This window comes from Oreochromis niloticus, linkage group LG7 (genome assembly GCF_001858045.2).
Source record: "Oreochromis niloticus isolate F11D_XX linkage group LG7, O_niloticus_UMD_NMBU, whole genome shotgun sequence".
Classification (NCBI taxonomy): domain Eukaryota; kingdom Metazoa; phylum Chordata; class Actinopteri; order Cichliformes; family Cichlidae; genus Oreochromis; species Oreochromis niloticus.
In genome coordinates this window covers 22,760,523-22,779,904 of record NC_031972.2, presented here as the reverse complement: position 1 = coordinate 22,779,904, position 19,382 = coordinate 22,760,523, and the positions used below count along the sequence as shown (strand labels likewise).

General features: G+C 40.1%; 1 protein-coding gene across 1 annotated transcript; it reads right to left on the bottom strand.

The window, feature by feature from the left end:
- Positions 1-5,606: 5,606 nt before the first annotated feature.
- Positions 5,607-17,565, bottom strand: LOC100695826 (TBC1 domain family member 10A). The gene is made up of 9 exons (XM_005451285.4): positions 16,986-17,565; positions 13,447-13,546; positions 13,243-13,350; positions 12,229-12,335; positions 12,013-12,127; positions 11,729-11,794; positions 10,490-10,679; positions 8,498-8,652; positions 5,607-8,325 (listed from the first exon to the last, which is right to left on the bottom strand). The coding sequence occupies exons 1-9, from the start codon at positions 17,165-17,167 to the stop codon at positions 7,936-7,938; spliced, it is 1,413 nt and encodes a 470-aa protein (XP_005451342.1). The 5' UTR covers positions 17,168-17,565; the 3' UTR covers positions 5,607-7,935.
- Between the last annotated feature and the right edge of the window lie 1,817 nt (positions 17,566-19,382).

The window sequence follows — 19,382 nt, the reverse complement described above, 5'->3', positions numbered from 1 at the left end:
GTTTAGGGTCACAAACCCAGCTGTAACCCAGGAAACCCAGTAAAACAAGATCCACTATAATAAATCAAATGATATACATTTCTGATAGGAACTTTGATTCTCTATACCTTCAGAGTTATTCTGAAGGCAGGCCCAACTCACTAACCTCAGTATTTTTCACACTTCTCCAGGTCTTTGTTGATGTAAGGATCTGCCTGACGTTTCTGTTGGTGTTATCAAATGCTGGCAAGTGCTTCTACTCACCAGTGGCTACGTTATCAGGGTCAGAGCAGACTCTGTCCCTCCCACACAGACACATGCATGCCACAACTAACATATCCCAAGGTTTGACCTTCATATAATAAAGACAGCTTCATCTTAAAATTTGAATGAAATTTCAATGAAATATTGTTCTTTTTGTCCCCCTCACGTGCCTGTAAACAGATTAATGGCCCTAAAACATGAGTAATGCCCGGACCTAAAACACTCACCTACAGCACTACCACCCCCTCCTTCTTTGTGTATCCTCTTCAAGCCCCCGGTTTCCTTGCCGGGGAAAAAGAGGACTAGATGGACAGGAAGAGAGGAGACAGTGGGGATGTGACAAAACAATGGCAGGAAGTGGCTTTAGATCAATACAGATTAGTGGAAAACATCATCAACGCAGCAGAGCGGAGTCAACAAACATCCCCTAGTGAAGAGATAAACATGCCATATGAACAGTGCCAAAAAATCTTCACATGAGACGGGTCTTGTTATGGGATATTTTACACCTTAAAGCAGCAGAACATCTCCTACATAATACAAAATATGCTGAAACTGCTGAAACTTTACTCATGAGCTACGACATTTTCATTGTCACTGGCTTTTGATTTACAAAAAACAAAACAAAAAAATGAGTAGTTGTTGCATGTTAAACACCCGTTATAGATTAAAAGCATCACTGGATGACTTTAGCTAATTACTATAATCATATGTTAAAATTGGAATGGTTTAACCACAGTGAATTAGAGCTGTAGGTATTTTTAAGTTATGAAGCATTCCTCTGTGTTTTAAATATGCAAATAGATAAAGTATAATCATCCTCTGACAGCTTCAATTGCAATGAATGTAATAAACATGCTGAGCAGTCCAGCCTGCAGGCTTCCATCGGCTTAAATGTACATTGTTATACAGTGTTTGATATAGGTAGGTGGATAGAGCCAAATATCTATGATATCGATACCAACCCTGTTATTGGTATTGGAAAGACACTAGTGTGGTAGGATAGATATTGATTATTGCAGAAAGTTAACATCACAGTGATTTAGTCGGCATTAAAATGTGTTCAGAATTTGCGAGTTGACGATTCATGTCATAAATCATGGCACACTCTCCTACATAAGCTGCCTAAAAGTATCGGTATCGGCAATACTGGCCTTGTATTCACTTGGTATCAGATCGATTCCAGGCTTTGCAGTATCGCACGGCACTAGTGTTTGAGTGACATCCCAAAAAGAAAACGCGCAAATTGAAACACAAAGGCTAATCAGGAGATTGTGAACGCGGTGAAACGAAAACAACTTGAAACAGAGGGGGAGGTTCAGCAGGTCAGAGGTCACATGGAGGTTACTAAAACAGAAAACCTGATAGGAGTAGAGGTTGTTTATTGTGTAACCAAGAGCCTAGCCAACTTCAAGCATACTGAAATTGGGTGGAAAATTGGCAAATTAACTGTCAGTGCCAGTGCACAGAGCTGCACTAACCAAAGAATATTATAATTTCACTGAGTCAAAACTATATGACGTCTTTTTTTCTGTTAATGTGTAAAACTTGACATGACCCAATAAATTTAAATTATATTTAGCCTATAAAGGCAGCGATTTCTTTGCATCTTCTTGGATCTTTTGTATGAAGAGAATCTCTAGTTTTGCTATCCTGCACTTCATGCTCTGCTGTACAGGCTGCAAAGAGAGGAAATCTTTCTTTAGGTGATTGCTTGCTTAGCTGTAACTTTTCTATAAAAGAGATCAGGGGAACCCTGGGCTTAAACCAAACAGGTGTGTGCTATCATTTCCTATTACAAATCACAGAGTGTCAGAAAAAGCTGATGGAGCTGAGATCATCAGAGTTATATTCCCAGCTACTGTTATCCTGAGGGAGAGTGATAAAGGGAACGCACACACTTCCTGTTCACTGTCCATTCAATGAGCATCTGTCTGCCCCCCTGACACCTTCCACTCCGCTTCCTGTCCCACACGTGCTGCTCTGCTACTTGAAACCTCTCATCAAAGCCCCCCAAATACAGAGGGGTTACAAACAGGAATGTCCACAAGGTCTCAGACAACTAAGATGGATAATTTCCTAAATGCATGTTTCTCCCATAAAAAGTGAGCTTTCCTAAAGGAGTACTGGGTTGGATTAGTTTTACAAGAGTAGCATTTTTGCCTGGCACTGTCCAGCAACAATTTTGTTTTGCACGCAAATGCAGACTTCGGAAAAATCATATCAGCAAATCATTACAACTCATAATTGACCCACAAGAGCAGTGGAAGGCTCTTAATGAGATTGACGCAAGCGTGCGTGAGGAGATGACGTACGGCGAGGTGAAAGCCCCTGAAGAGTTTGCTCTGAGAGATGAAGATAAATAATAATACCACTACCCTGCTGAGGAATTCTACCAGGACCTTGTGGAGTGGGTGGTGCCAGTCATCACGGAGCTGGAGAGGCGAGAGAACATCCAGCGGCAGATACTGGTTATCTGCCGCTGGATAAGAGTGCAGATGAGATGGCCTACCTGCTAAAATGTCCACTATGCACAGTTCTCAGAGATACACTCTTGTTTTATCTTGTCCTCACATGTTCCCTTCAGGGATTTTTATCAACCAGCTGGGCTGTGTTTATTGTCATTGCTATGCTGATGATACTCAGCTGTGTGTGTGTGTGTGTGTGTGTGTGTGTGTGAGCAACTTTGCAAATTGTTGCAGGGATCTCACATATTTCAGTGTAGTGATATCATAACCTGATCCCAAATGTAATCAGGAATAATTAAAGGAATAATAATTCGTCTGACTTTAACAGCAGACGAGTCCATTGACTTATGAATCATCGAAACTACATATTTCCCCCCACATCCTGGTATTTTCACTTTGGCAAACCATCCTTCCAACAGCTTGAACACATCACACTCTGTTTTATCTCATTGGGTCTTGACAGCTGTAACACACTTAACTTTCTTTCTTTTTTTTAAGCCAAGATGCAATGTCGTTTCTACAGTTAGTCCAAAAAGTGACTTTCTGTTATCACTTTGGTGCTGGCTTTGTGACACTCGCCTTCTGTGAAATTTAAGATGGGTTCCTGCACATATCAGTAAGCTGCTGATCCCCTTATAAGTGAAGCAGGCCTCTCAGAAACTCCTGTTGGTGCTCAAAGTTCAAGACACGCGGTGACTGTAACAGTTGTGCTTTGAAGGCCACACCAGCAGACTCTGCTGAGTGTTTTAAATCCTGCAAGCTTTCTGTATTGCAGGAATTTCATTTAAGCAATTCCTTTATCATAGTTAGCCACTGTAAAGCACTTTTTTTTTTCCAGAAAGTTCCACAAATATTCAGTTTACTTAAGGCTGCATTTCATGTTTGTTTTTTTTAATTCACCCCTTCTAATTTGCTCATTGGGCAGGGATGGGGGGATGGCAGGTGGGGATAAAGCTTCAGACCCTCAGTCCTTGTTACCAAAAAGCTTTACAAGAGCTTTAGAGCTCATGAAGGCAGACTATAATCTCCCAGACGCTTCACACATATGGCATCGTGAGATCATCCACCTCACTCTGCTCGCCCCCCCATAAACAGCTACAGTGTATAAACAGACATCATATGACAGATATCTGCTTACATACACATACTGTATGTGCATGCTGTTGATGTGAATCTGCTGAAAGGAAAATGGTTAAATGATTGTGAGCAAATATTGTGGGTTTCATCCTTATCCACCTCTGGGATGCTCTCTTTTGAAGAAATGCTTTCATACTGGTTTTTGTACTTGTTTTAACGTATAAAATGAGCCACATAACATAAAAGTGCATAAGAAAGCGCTGGCCCTGGATTGTATAAAGTTACACATGTTAGTGAGATTTCGTACAACAGTTTCAAAATATCAGAACAATTTCAGGTGTCCAGCTCATCAGCGTCTATGCTCTGTATTGGGTTGGGTGTCTGCATGGGTTGACTTAAATTAAATGTTGTAAGAGAAATTAAATTGAACACGTCTGAATTATGGGCACTATTTAAACCAGGACATTGGGGACCTTTAGCTGGGGCATAGTGCAAAATGCAGTAGCCAATAAAACTGTGCAAGAACACTGTGGATAGAAGGTGATTGTTGTGTTGTTCCAGTGTAACAAAATACATTATTTTTTCACTTTCCTGGATCATATTTTCTTCTCAGTGTTTACACACACCGTCCTTAGCCTGAAAAAAGCTTTACCACTGGGAGAACTAGCATTTCCAATTTAGAACACTTATTTTCTGAACATGATTTCACTGTTATTAAAAGACTCGTTCAGGTCACTCTACTTTTAAAGTGCTCAGAGTAGGGGTGAAACATTTTAAAAGCTAAACAAAGTACAGTGATGTTCTTGTATGCAACCGAGGCCCAGCAACAGGCGGTTACACAGCTAAAGCTCAAAATTCTCCTCCGCTCTTTACGGAGCGTGGTTATGGGATCACGTCTGGGTCACATCTCCTCCTCCTCCTCCTCCGCAGATTAGCCATAAACACAAAGTCTCCCATTACACCCTCTCTGGTCTACGATCAGGTCTAACCAGTGTCACTGAGCACTAGCAGAGGGAGAAGATCCACAGGTGGACGGCTGGGGGGCAGGGTGCGGTTAGATTGAGGTGAAGGGTGTTGCTGGATTGGAAATAGGCAGTTCAGCCTGCATTGTTACAGCTAGCAGAGACATACACAAAAATGCTCTAATGACAGGCATCCCCTAGACAAAAACATGCACAAAATCCTTCACATAAATAGAAGAAGCCACTGTGAAGGCTTCCTGTGCAGAATGTGACATGTGGAAGCTGGGCGTGCCAAATTCAATCCTAGTATTTCCTCTAATTCAAGAAGTGTACTATCAAATGACAGAAAATAAGAAAAACTGAGACCATACAACCATCTTTTACTTTTTAATGCAGTTTTGGCTTCTCACCAGTTGAGTAAATTAAAATGTAGCAGGGGAGATTCTTGGCTGTCATGTTCTTGGACTGCAGCTGAATCTTACTGAGGGAACGAGAAGAAGAAAAAGAAGGCCTGTGTGCACGCAGAAGACTCCATTCAGAGACCAAAGGCAAATGGCTGTGTGAGGCACTTTGGATGGTGGTGTGGGAATTCGCCCTATTTGAGATGCAAATTCCTCCGAGAGCTGAAAGAGCCGGAGAAACAGGTGTCCAAGGAAGTGTGCTGCTGCTTGGGTGAGGGCGGGCGGGCGGACGGGTGGGTGTGAGGGCGCTGAACGATAACACAGGAGGCATTCAAATACTGCTCGTAACTTTGGTCCCGTCTGTGTGGCACTTTATCCCCTTGTGTTTGATAGTAAATGCAGACGTGAGAGGAGAGTTATCATAAAACAGGAAAAAAAAAAAAAAAAAAAGGAAATATATGTTCAAGTTTTATTGATTTAAATGGAATTTGGTGGAAAAAAATTACACATTTTAAATCAAATGAGGAAAAATTTTAGAAATCTACAAGCCCCTATCAAAATAAATGCTCTTTTGTTTCAAAATATAACTGCTGCAACGATTAATAATAAGCAGAATCTTATCAACTTATTGGAGTGTGCATTTTCCGGTGGATGGGCAGCAAACTAAATGTTCCTGTTCTTTAAAATGACCGGTTAACTTATTCAAATTCCTTCCCTGGATCAAAATCTGCTCTTCAGGACAGCTTTTTGCAGAAACTGTTGACGTACATGTCGGTTAAAAACAAAAACAAAAAGTTTTAAAATCTCCAATGTGACTTTAAAAAGCTCCACAGGGCATCACAAGTAAACAGTGCTTCAAAACAAATTTTAAAAAATGAATCTGTAGCATATGCTTTAAAACATTTGACAGTATTTAAAGGTCAACACATTCCCACAACCATTTTCCATTACAAAAATCATCGACTGAAAATAATCTCCAAAGGTGTGGTGGTAACTCCAAATCACATCTTTTGCTGGTAATGTTAAACGTTGCCTGTTTTTCAGTTCATTTCGAAGAGTTTCTTCATTTTTCTTCACTTGCGGCATCTCGGTTTTATACAAGTATTTACACGTCACCGTCAAAGGTTTCCGGCTCCATCGGCTTTAGCCGCAGAGAACAACCCTCCAGTGCGCTCCTTTTCTTTTATTATAATAATAAAACAAATTTAAAGCAGATGAAACCATAAACCTTTAAAGTGTAATTGTACAAAAACAGCTTATAACGTTTCATTTACGACATAAATAAAAACTCCACGCACTCCCAAACTGACAATACTGTCAGACACAACTGAATTACTTCCACGAATACATCTGAAAAAATAAACTTCACAAATCTTTGGCTTAGTGGCACAAAAAGTCCCTGAACTATCGCCCTTCATTGAGTGTCAAACAGCTTGGGTCAGTTTTTTTTCCTCCTTTTTTCCCTGTAAGATAAAAGCTGCTGCTCACTGATGGAGGCTGAGAGATAATCTCAGGGCGCCCTCTAGTGTTCAGTGACAGCAGAGACCGACTCGCTGAGGCAGCACCACAGACTCTGCTGAGCGCACACATAAAAACTGTGCGTCTGTGATTTAGTGCGAATGACTGAGACGAACAAAGGATCAATAAAAATCTATCCGATGGCAACGTAGTGACTGTAGGCAAAAAGGAAGACTGGGAAAAAAGTAAAGAGCTCCTGGAAAAAAAACTCATTAATTAAGACTCAGTGTTTTAAAAGATGGGGGATAATCAGAGCGCTGCTTTTAAGAGGTAACTAGCAGGAGGTGTTAACAGTTATCCACAAGCTTTTTTTCTCCCAAAGGCAGAGATCAGCAACCTTTACTATGAAAAGAGCTGCTTTGAAGCAATTCTGTATACAAATGTATGAAGCAACAAAGCATATTTGAGCTTTATAAATGTCTACTTATTGAACTTATTTTTTTAAGAATTTCCAACTGTGATAAATAAGAGAACATATGCTTTATATATAAAGAATATGTTCTTCTATTTTCATGGAGGCGGCACAGCGTGATAAGCGTTAGTGAGCCTGTCCACATTACCGACAGGTGTCATTAATCTCTTTTAAATTAAAATAACGTGACTATTCTCCAGTGGGCTACTTCTGATTAATTAGTACTTTAACGTTGCATTGCGATTACAATCACAGAACTATAAGGACTGAAATTGTTTACTTATTTTATTATCAGCAAAATGGGACAATTTAGAAGTGGTGAAAAAAAATCTAAAGCACTGCAGGACCTAATTTAGCAAACAAATTTGATCATGCACTCAAATTCTTTTTTCTTCTCCCCTGTTTATCTTTTAGAGTTTGAATTAAACTCGGGGGGAATCAGGATTAAACAATTATGTGTTTACATGAGTGATGATGAGGTTGTTAAAGCCACAGGGGCCCAATGGAGATGGACAAAATGTCACCGAGTTCAAACGCCCTGCCTGGAGGAATAAAACCTAATTTATCAGCGTGGCACATTGTCGCCATCTGCTGCTGGTCCCTGGAAATGACACCTCTGAGTTCCACTTTAAAAATTTGGCTGTAGGATGTAGTTAAAAAGCAGAGCAACGTGTGTGAGTGAAATGATTTCAGCACCTGCGTAGCCTAGCTGCTTAGCTGGCGTTCAGTTTTACAAACTGACGTAAAAATTCAAAAACATCTCAGTTTTATTTTTGCCCCAGACACACTGTCACTGCTTGGTTAGGCCTGGATGGACTTACTGCTGTTTGTAAACTGTGATAAATCTTCTCCTGCTACAGGTAGGTGTCTTGCTCTACACTGCTCAGACTCTCTTTGGACCCTTTTAGGGTTATATGTTCAAAGAGAGGTGAGGGGTCAGAGGAAGGAGCGTAAGGATTAATCAGCTCCTGTGAAGGGAATGCTGTCTTCATCTTATCTTCATCCTTAGTCTTTCTATTTTCTTCATTCACATCCATCTTGGGTGCCAAAGGATACTCCACGATGATGGCAGGCATCTGTTTCAGGTGTTGTTTGGTGTGTGGCTCAGAGGTCATGATGGCTTTAGCCCCGTGCATCCTGGGAGGGGACTTACAGCGCAGATCTCCGTGGCTCTCCTTCCAGCGCCGGAGCTGAGCATTGTGCTCCTTCTCAATCTTTGTCTCAGATATCGTTAACTCGATAACCTGAAACACACATAAATACAGGAGTGTGAGCCACGCATGATTTCATGTCTACGTTTTAAGTTAAAGCATTTCCACTATCAGTGTTTTCACAATCTCAGCAAGTCTCAGAAGGGTTTGCAGGCTCAAAATAAGAAAATGGATTGCAAAGACTAAACGGTCTGTGTAGGTGTACCTCATGCACCAGGAAACTTTCCTGCATGTACTGTGGATTTATTGTTCGGAGCAGCTCCATTGTCTCATAGAGACCTTGGCAGTCCTTCAGTTTCTGCTGGGATCCCAACGTGCATTTGAGGAGGACCAGGCCCACTTTGAAGAGGATCTTCACTCCTGAGAACATATAAGTCACACAAGACAACATGAGGCCAGATCAACTAACTTTCACATTTTATATTAGCAATTCATTTCTCCATAATAACAATGAGAAGTACTTTGAGTTGGGTTAACACAAACACTAAACAACCAATTACACAGCACATAAATGCAATTAGGCCTGTAGACATGGCCAAGATGACATGCTGTAGGTTAAACTCAGAAGAAAAGGTGATTTCAGTGACTGTGAATGTGGCAGATGGGCTGATCTGAGTATTTCACAAATAGGTGTGATTTTTCTGAACAATTTCAAGGGTTTACAGAAAATGGTCAGGTATGCAAGGTATGCAGAAGAGCACCTTTGAATCAACAACACAATAAACCTTAAAGCAGAGCGTCAGAAAACCACAGCAGGAGCCACTCCTGTCAGCTAAGAACAGGAAACTGAGGCTACAAATTACAAGGGCTCACAACAAGTAGACATCTAAAGATTTGAAAAATGTTGCCTAATCTGGTTAGTCTCGACTTCTGCTGCAGATTCTCACTCTCTCTCTCTCACTCTCTCTCTTCCTCTCTCTCTCTCACTCACACACACACAGCAAATTTTATTTTTGTTTGTGTAGCTGCCGTTGTTTTGTTTTTCAGGTGATAATAATATAAATAAGATAATAATATCAATAATAAAATAAAAAAGATTAACAAGAGGAGCCTACAGAGAGTCCATAGCGCTCCTCTTGGAAAACAAGTTGTTTGTCACAACAAAGCAGTGTCCCCCGTTGTGCCAGCTGAGCATCATTTAAATACCACCCTCTACCTGAGTATTATTACTGACCAACCCTTTATAACCACAACGTCACAAAGCTGAAATCATCTCAATCATGAGATGATTCAACAATGAGTTCACTGTACTCAAAACACAGTCACCAGATCTCAAGAGCACCTTTGGTATGTTGTGGAACGGGAGGTTGCCATCATGGATGTGCATGAGTCTGTGATGCTATCATGTCAATATGGATCAAAATCTCTGAGGAATGTCTCCAGCACCCTGTTGACTTTGTGCAACAAAGATTTAAGACTGCTGTCCAATCCAGTCATAAAAAAAGAGTTCCTAGCAAAGTGTCCTGTGCATGTAAATGGTAAATGTATTTATATAGTCCTTTTCTAGTTTTATCAACACACTTAGATTCACACACAACAATAGAGGAAGGTTCGGGGGTTCAGTATCTTACCCAAGAGCACTGATGTGCAGACTGGAAGAAGGCTGAACTGAACCACCGACCTTTCAATAGCTGAAAAACACTCTTCAGGTTTTGCACTTGCTACTTGGTTTTGTTACAGTTATCTACCTTAAACTGTCACTGATTCCTGACAAAGTAAAATCAAAGAGGAGGATGATAGTCGTATGATGGGCTTTGGAGGACCATTAAATGCTACCGTTTTGTATTCATTTAATTGCTGTTCCAGAGACTGATAATTTAAGCAACGGATGGATGTGTTTACATGAAAAACCAAAAGCACACAACTTTCAGCCAGGCCACTAATACTTCATCTTGTTTATCTCAACACTTCTCTTATTTGTCTGCACCAACTAACTCGATGCAAAGACAGGAAGTTCTTCTTAGGCGTGCCCCCAAACTCAAGTGGCATTTTCCACTACTGCACTGAACTCTCCACTCAGTCACACAAAAATCAACCACAAGCCACATCAAACAAATCTTCCATCTGTGAGCTTAAAGTAACACATTTGAATACACTATTGCATCTATCCCATCACCTCTGTAAGAGTAGCAAATCAATGCAATGCAGCAATGCAATTATAAAGAAGAAGAAAATCTATCAGTGTGGGGCACTTCACCTTCACACAGGAACATGTCCCAGACGCGCAGCACTGAGGCCCACGGCAGAGTGCGAGAGAAGATGCACATGAACCACTCGGTCATGCACAGGGTGGGCTCCAGCTTCTGCTTCTTTAAGTGACGGTAGGCCACAGAGGAAACCTGCTGGAGCAGAGCGTACAGAATCTCCCCGTCGAGCTGGATCGCCTCCTGTGGAGACAACATGCAAAGACAGTCAGCAGAGAAAGAACAGACTGCTTTGTCTTTGCTTAATCTGATTGTCTGATTATCTCATCCTTGTAGCCTGGTCACCACCTCAGGGAATTAGGCTGTTAGCATATCAGCATGAGTGACAGAGACAACGGCCTAAAGAGCTGTAACACTAGAGCAGCCACACGTACCATCGAGCTGAAAAAGTTAAGTTCTGACTTTAGAAAATTAGGTCAACAGACAAGTTGTAAATATCAAACTAATTTAAACTTAATTCCCAGGAAAAATATCCATAAATATAAAAACTGTAAAACAAAATGAGTTTTTGCCCATTATGGGGTGTCTTTGGAGTCCTTAAATGACTCATTTATTTACTTGTTGGTACAGAAAACATGTTCATTTTGTGTACATAGCTATACACTCACCAGCCACTTCATTTATTATTAACTTGTTAACTTTTTACTTACACCTTGTTATTACCAGGTTGGCCCCCTTTTGTCTCAGCCCATCTTAAATCTTTCCATCACAAAGTCAAAAAAGGTGGTGGACACAGTCCTCAGAGATTTTGGTGTATATTAAAATGACTCCATCACACAGTTTCTACAGGTTTGTCGGCTTCACATCCATGATGTAAACCTCCGGTACAACCACATTCCAAAGGTGCTTATTGCGATCTGCTGAGTGTGGAAGCTATTTGAGTACAGTGAACTCAAATAACACAAAAACCCCAGTGTGAGAGGACATGGCCTTTATGACATGGCACTTTCTTCTGCTGGAAGCGGCCACCAGAACATGGGTACACAGACATAGACATGTTCAGCAACAATGTTCTGACAGGCTGTGCCCAGTTTGTCTAAGGGACAAATTATGCCAAGAAAATATCCACCTAAGAAATTTCCTGTTCTTAGGTGAAAGGAGCGGCGTGTGGTTTGATTAGATATTTCCATTAATGGGCAGTTGAATGGGTGTACCTAACAAAGTGGCTGGTGAGTGTACAGATTACAGGTAGATAAATAACAGGCGGAACAATGACACTGACAACAACATACCAGCCCAGCACTGTAGTATCCAGGAAGGTATTTTTCACAAATCTGAACAAGAACCCAGAAAGCATCCTAGGACCAAAGAAAGATGGAGAGAGGATTAGAGGAAGCACAAATTAAAGTAATAAAAAAAAGTACTTTTTACATAAAGTAAAATGATGATCGCGTTGATAGAAAAATATACATTTGAAAAACAAACTTAGAAATTAACACTGATGATTAGAACAGATGGCATCCAGTATTTTATATTAGAAAAAGTACAGGGATGGGTTAAATCACTGAGTATTCACCTCAGCTGGCATATGCATCAGGAGTACAGCAGCGACGGGAGCCTGAGCCTGGCAGTAACCCTCATCAGGCCGATACAGAGTGTAAGCCTTCAGCACACGAAACAGGTCCTGCTGCCTATACATCAAAACAGCTGGTTTAGAAACAACGTTCGGCCTCATTAGCCAAAAAGTGGGACACATAAAAGGCTTCTGGAAGCGAGGAATGGAAACGCATACCCGTGACCTCCTCTCGCTGCAAACATTTCATGGAAAGGGAACTGTCGATGAAGGTCCCGCTCAATGATATCAACCCATTTGGGATCTCCTTGCGCCTCGTCCAGTTTCTAAATAACACAATTTGGTTGGCATTTTTAACATTATGTTGCTTTGTAAAACATTCTAAGTATAGCTACAAGCCTTCTATTCCAAATAGCAACATGTGTTTGCAATTTAGTCTTTGCTAAACTATAGCAATGTAGTTTTGGTTGCTGATCTTAACAATGCTTTTCAATGCAAAGTGCAACAGCACACATAGAAATATTGTAACTAGAACTTTAAGTGTGTACCGCGTTTGGATGTTTACTGGCGTGCTATTGTTAAAACTGAGACAATAGACAATATCCTGGCATGCTGTCAGTGATGTGTACGTATCAGGACTCTTCCTGCACAGTTCCACCCAAAGATATTTTAGCCAGAGCTAAAACTAAAACTGTTCCTTTAACTACATTCTTGCTTTAAGGATTTATTTTGACGATCATTAACAGTTTCACATCTAAAAATGCCACAAATATGGTAAAAAATGTACAGCTGAAAACTTCTGTCAAATACAGGAAGACAGACTCCCTGACTTATTTTACAAATGATTTTGCATCATATATTTTGTCCCAGGCCTGAAAAGAGTGCATCTTTTTTTTTCCAAATAGATAACTACATAATTACTCTAGGAAAACAATTCAGGGTGAATTTAAAGAAAAATTGACCCAAAGTGGAAAAAACCCATCTCCATTCTTATGTTACAGAGCTTATGTTCTTCTCATCATACCCAGCATATACTCTGAACACATGCTAAGACTGCCCACCATGACTGGTATATACAACACATCTCATCACCTTCTTTTTGTAATATTTCTGTTTGTTTAATGTGTAATTGTCTTATTGTAATACATCATCTAATATTGTCATATTATGTTTTATTTATTTGAGAATTTTAAAAAAGTCCACTTTTAAATTAAACAACTTTCTGTGACCGACCTGGAACTTGCCCTGGTTTAGCTCCCTTTTCACTTTGCCTCCAGAGAGGTAGAGCCAAGCTCGGCCTCTCAGGGATGGAGGGATCCCCTTCTGACAGCGCTCTTTCACCTGTTATACAACACATGGACAGTTCAAGAAGAAGCTGTATATAACATCTGGACATAATTAATACATCTGATTTCATTTACAGCTTATACAGCAGACCTTCTTGTGTCTTTTGGCCATCCACTTGTCCCAGCTGTTGAGCATCTCCAACCATTTTGCCTCCCGCTGTCTCAACACCTCAGCTGGAACCTCTTCAGCACTGTGGAGGAGGAAACAATTAAACTGATAAAGGCAAACAAATTATTCTCAGCCCTGACTGACAATGATTGCACTCTTCTGTGCTATGTCCAGTAATCCTGTCATCATAGAGGGCAGGAATCTCTTCCTTGTACGTGTAGGAAACCTAACCTCAGGCTAAGCAGTTAAACACTGGCAATCAGCAAAGAAGTGGATGGAAAACAGGAAGCTGTGGGAGAACTTTCCCTTTGTTCAGCTTACTACAGCCTCCTACTCAAAACATTTACTAATCTCTCACCTCACTGCAGAGCTGCTGAAGACCTGAGCTGTCACATTTGACACACACAACAACCAAAGAAACCTGGTCTATTTATTTATATAATTAACTTTAACTTACTGCAGTGCAGTTATTAAAGCAAGCTCAAACAATGCCACTTACACCAATGTTATCTAATAACCCCAAAGAACAAGTTAAGGACAGACTGCATTGTGTCTTCAAAACAGTAAACACCGCTAAACATTTTGTTGCTGACAGGTCAGCCTGCTTGGCTGAATCTGTTTGTCTTCATTTATTTGAAAAGGAGTCATATTACTTGGTTTATAAGAAAAATTAAAAGAAATGAATTAATTAAAGCAAACAAACAAACTTTCTGCCCAACTTTCCCCATGTTCAAGGCAAAGACCAAGACTAGCTTTAAGAGCAAGGAAGATAGACAAACCAGGACAGTATGCAGACCCAGAAGTGAAAGCTAGCTTTTGAGGTGGGTTTTATTAAAGGGGACTTACTGCATTATACACAAACATGTACAGTAACAAAGGTAGATATTTGTATTTCAGCTAACAAGGTCAGCATATGTGCAAGCAATCCCTGTGATCCAAAAGGTCAGGATTTATATTGCACCAAACACACTGTTTCAGACACTTTTTTTTTTTTTTACTCTTAGGTCTGTATGACGACTACACACAGCTGTGAGTGTGACAAAGGAAAAAAAACACAAACCAAAAAAGCTACTTGCTGTTCCTACCTTCTGTTTACAAGAGTCAACCAATCAGAAATAAAGAAATGTGTCCTTAAAAAGAGAGGAGCTACCATGACTTCTTTTGAGGTCCCAGTATATAAGAAAAATAATAATGATTTTGAACTGTGGATGATGGAAATGTGGCTCCTTTGGCTCCACAGGGATGGATGGTGAAGGTGTAGAGGGCAAATTTAGCATTAGGAAATATGCTGCAGTAAACCAGAATGAGCCTTTACATGTTTCATTCATAAACAGTTCACAAACATAAACAGTCTGGGGTAACAAAGAAAAATGCTTTTGCATAAGCCCCTTAGTGTTTCCTAAACTCTTTTATTTCCTTTGAATCAATGTTTAATTAACATATAATGGTGATGACAGTAACATGAAAAGCATACAGCTTTTCATTTTGTAAATAAGAGTGTTTATTGATTTTCTGTCTCTTCCTATTAATTCTGCCTGGCACCAGAAAACGTGAATATGACGGGTAGATTGGACCTTATGTAAGTAAGGTTGGGAACCACTGAGGTCTGAAATGCTGGGTTACTCTAGGGCAAAGTTGGAAGTTTCAGGGTTTAGAACAGGAGTGTCAAACATCTGGCCTGTGAGGCCAAAACTGTCCCAACAAAGGATAAAATGTGAGGCCATTCAAATCCAGTTATTCCTGTTGTGGGGACACCTGCGTGTAAGTAAAACAGGGGTGAAAAAATATGGAAATTAAATGTATTTTCACATCTCCACATCTAATTGGATTATAAAGAAGCAAAACACTACTACTGCTTCCCAAAAAGTTGATTCTGATCATCTGGACATAGCGTCTTCAGTGGGAGAAACTTTTCCTCCACTCCCACTTGTTATTACCAAACATGAAATCTTTCTAGAAAAGTCACATTGACATTCATGTCTGATGTCATTTCTTTTGGAATATCTCAAATAATGTCCACTAAAATACATTTATATCCCCATTTTCAAGCCTTAATATTTTAAATACCATTCATGTCATTTGGGTAAATTGATGGTATAGAATACATCTCATATATGGGAATCTGTGTAACAAATTTCAACCCCTTCTTTGAAACAGTTCTGTCTACAGGATTTCTAAAACACTAGTGCAGGCTGTACTATCAGATTTTCAAGCAAATGCTAGAATTTGATGTTGAACTTCAGCTACATTTTTGAAATTCCACATTCATTAAATCATAGTGGCAGATATTTGGCCTAAAAAAATGTGAATGACATAATGTAAGCAGTTCCCTAGATATACCCGTTTAAAAATGGCTCCACAGAAAACTAATTTTATCACAAAATGTTAGTTTACTTATTGAAAAACAACAGTAATCTGGCAGTTCTTCTACTAAGAAGTATAGATATCATCACCCAAGATCCCGCTGTTCCCCCAAGGAAAAGAAAGGTGGTTAGGCTGAAGGAACTTGGTCCGTTCACATGAAATGACCCTTATCTAATTGAGGGTCATGTCCCAGAGCCATAATGGGATGAAATGTGGGGTACACCTATGGCCAATTAACCTAACACGCATGTCTTTGGACTCTGGGAGGAAGCCAGAGTGAACCCACCCAGCTGCAGACAGAACATGGAAACTTTGAACCAAGGAATTTCTTCCTGTGAAGTGACAGTGCCAAGTTATTGAATAGTAATGCCAGTGAGAAAAATACAACAAAGAAGGAATCCGGTCTCTCTCATTTTGGTGCCAGAGAGCTGTTGAGCAAGAAAAGTAGGAACACAGAATACAGACTAAATACAAATAGCTTGGGATGAATGGAGAGCCATCACAAACAAACTGACCAATCCACTGAATCGTAACCCTCCAAGCAAACCCTTTTCAACAATGCGGCCATTTTTTTTCCTGACAGTGATGTATTACAAAACAGTGACGTCAAATTCATACGGGCTTTATTTCTGCTGTTTCTACGCTGTGGTGTGAAATCGAAATAATAAAGAAGAAGAACATGTAACAATGCACTGAAACCAAATCCAGTCTTATCACGGTGCATCTCAAAAAGTACAATGGTATCCTTTTGCAACAAATATTAAAATACACTTTTTTTAACTGAAAAACTTTCACCCTTATGCACAACTCATAAGGTCAAGGGATCATCAGCGCACTCTGGTTCACTTCGAGGCAAACAACAGTAACAATAAAAAGCTGTAAAAAATTAAACCAGGTGGGGTTGAGTTAAACTGTAAAGTAATGTGTTTACCGCGTACAGTTTGAAGCCATCCAACCTGAACTTTTCTTCTTTTGACTATAAACAAACTCATTAATGATAAATATTACAACGTCAGTGGAGGAAAGAAGCCCTCTGAGGCGCAGAGAAGACTGAGTTTTACTCGCGTTTATCCATCTCAGTCAAAGAAGAAAAGGGACAAGGAAACCTTTATGAATTACTCAATTGATTTCGAGGGCTAAATAAAATCGACACTTACGAGTCTCCAGAGTATTGCTGGGCTCCTCCTGTGAATCCGTATTTGTCCACCTGGGTCTCTCCGGGGACGACATTGCCGTTTACCTCTGGGTCTAATCCGTACGAGGAGCCCGTCCCATTTTCTGTCAGCTTCTCCGGGTTGTCTCGCAAATTAAGTCCATTGCTCAGCTCCGTTCTGGCCATTGAGCCAACATTTATCTTAGCGTAAGCCGCCTACAGGGTCTTCAGAAGAAAAGCTGACACTTTAACGCCGTCCATGGGAGCTGTCACCGCCTGCTAGCTACGGTTGCTACTGAGATAGCTGCTAGCTCGCTAACGCTACAACAGCCACTTGAGTTTTTTTTTTATTATTATTGTTATTTTACGTACATCTCCCTCTCATCGGCCACATAGTTAACGCTCCACTCGCACTCTAAATCCCACCTCGATGACCTCTTAATTAGCAGCTCAGTATCTGTTTGCTAATCCCCCAAAGTTACCATGCTAGCATCACACAACTGTCAGCTGACACACACCTAGTTTCTGTGCTGTCAGCAGGAATGTGAGTTAGCTGCTGGCTACAAGGAAGAGAAAAGCTGTCTTGCCCCGAAGAGAGTAGTAAACAAAACATCCATGGCATCGTGTGACTCCCTGTTGCCACCTAATGCCGGAAATCACACATGCAGGTACGGTTAGCAATTTCACTTCACTGACAATTACCACAGAAAGTTATTTCTCTGCAACCACCATAAGAGCGCTCCATTAAATCGTTACATCTGATCTTAATTACAAGTGAGGTGACATTGTCTTTCAAATAGCTCAGACAGAACTTGTATTGTAGTAACTGGATTGCACTGTTGATGCAGAATAAGGAGCAAAATATGAGACATGCAAAAACGCCCTGCATTCACATCTTTAAACATTCACTTCTGCAAAAGTCATGAGTCACCCCTCATTTCTTCATATTTTGCTTTCAAGGAGTCAGACTTGAGCAATATTTCTCTGGGCTTTCTGAAAGTCTTCCAAAGATAGTGGCTCCTTTTTGACTCTTTACTGTAACTTATGAATATTTCAAGAATAAAAGAGTTAGGTGTCTATTTTATGTTTGCACATAGAAAGGAACTTAACTCAAGGGATGAACAGGATAAGACAATATAAAAATAATTTCAAATTGTATACTTATCTACTTTGTTATTAGGAAAATGTAATTTGTTCCAATTTCTAGAGATGAATCTATGAAAAATGAAAGAAATAACACAGTGTGACAGGCATAAAACAGTATTTTGGGATCAACAAGGTGATTCCTGAAGAGATATTAGTTGAAAACATGGTATAAATCAGCATGGGGCTTAAAGTGTTCTTAAACAATAGGGGCAAAAAAGAAGATGTGTCAGGCCTAAAAACTATCTACAGCAGATGAACAGTATCTGAAATTCATATCCTTAAAAAACAGGAAAGAAATCCAGCAAAGACCTGACATAGGACCTGAGAAATGCATCTGAGCTCTTAGTTGAGCCATCTGCTGTTCACTGAAGCCTCATCGGAAATGGTCACAGTGGAAGGATGACTGTCAAGAAGCCAGTTCTTAAGAAGAGAAACAGGAAGAGAAGGGAGAGGTATGCCATATTACACAAGAACTGGAGTGAATCAGTAGCAACAGGTCACTGTCAGTGTGTATGTGGAAGGTGACTGTCTATAGGTTTGGGACTGAATTTCAGTCAGTCAGAATCGATGGTATTAATAACCATCAGATTTTTATCCACCAGGTTTTACCACAGTGGATCAAACACACCAGCAATGCAGTAAAATCATACCTGGCTAGAAAAACACATAAAGGAAACCTATAAGTCACAAACAGATAAGTCGTGGCATTCAGATGATGCTCAGTTGGTACTAAGGAGCCCAAAGTGTGCCACTAAAATACCCCCCCTGCACAATGTGTTATGCATTCATATGTGTTCTCATACATAATGCACTTGTTGACATGCAGTATCTTTTTTTTTTTTTAGCAGAACTGTATTTTATGTGTATTCATGCTACATTTAAAGTCAATTAAATCTCCTTCCTTTCCCATTCTGGTGCTCAGTGTGAACGTCTTGACCGTGCCTACCTCCATTAACTTGCTGCCACGTGACTGGCCGATCAGATATTTGGGTTTCAGATTAAATTATATTAGATTAGATGAAACTTTATTTATTCCTCAGGTGGGTTCCTCTGGGAAATTCTGTTTCCAGTAGCACAGCACCGAGAGAAGTTGCAGAATGTGAGCAGAAATATACCATATATACACATATAAATACAGAGTATACAATAGGGATATATAAGAATAAATAGGAATAAGAATACCAGGGAATTGCACAATTCAACTATTGCGAGTCTATTGCACCATTGGATATTAAAAAAAAAGAAGCAAAAAAGC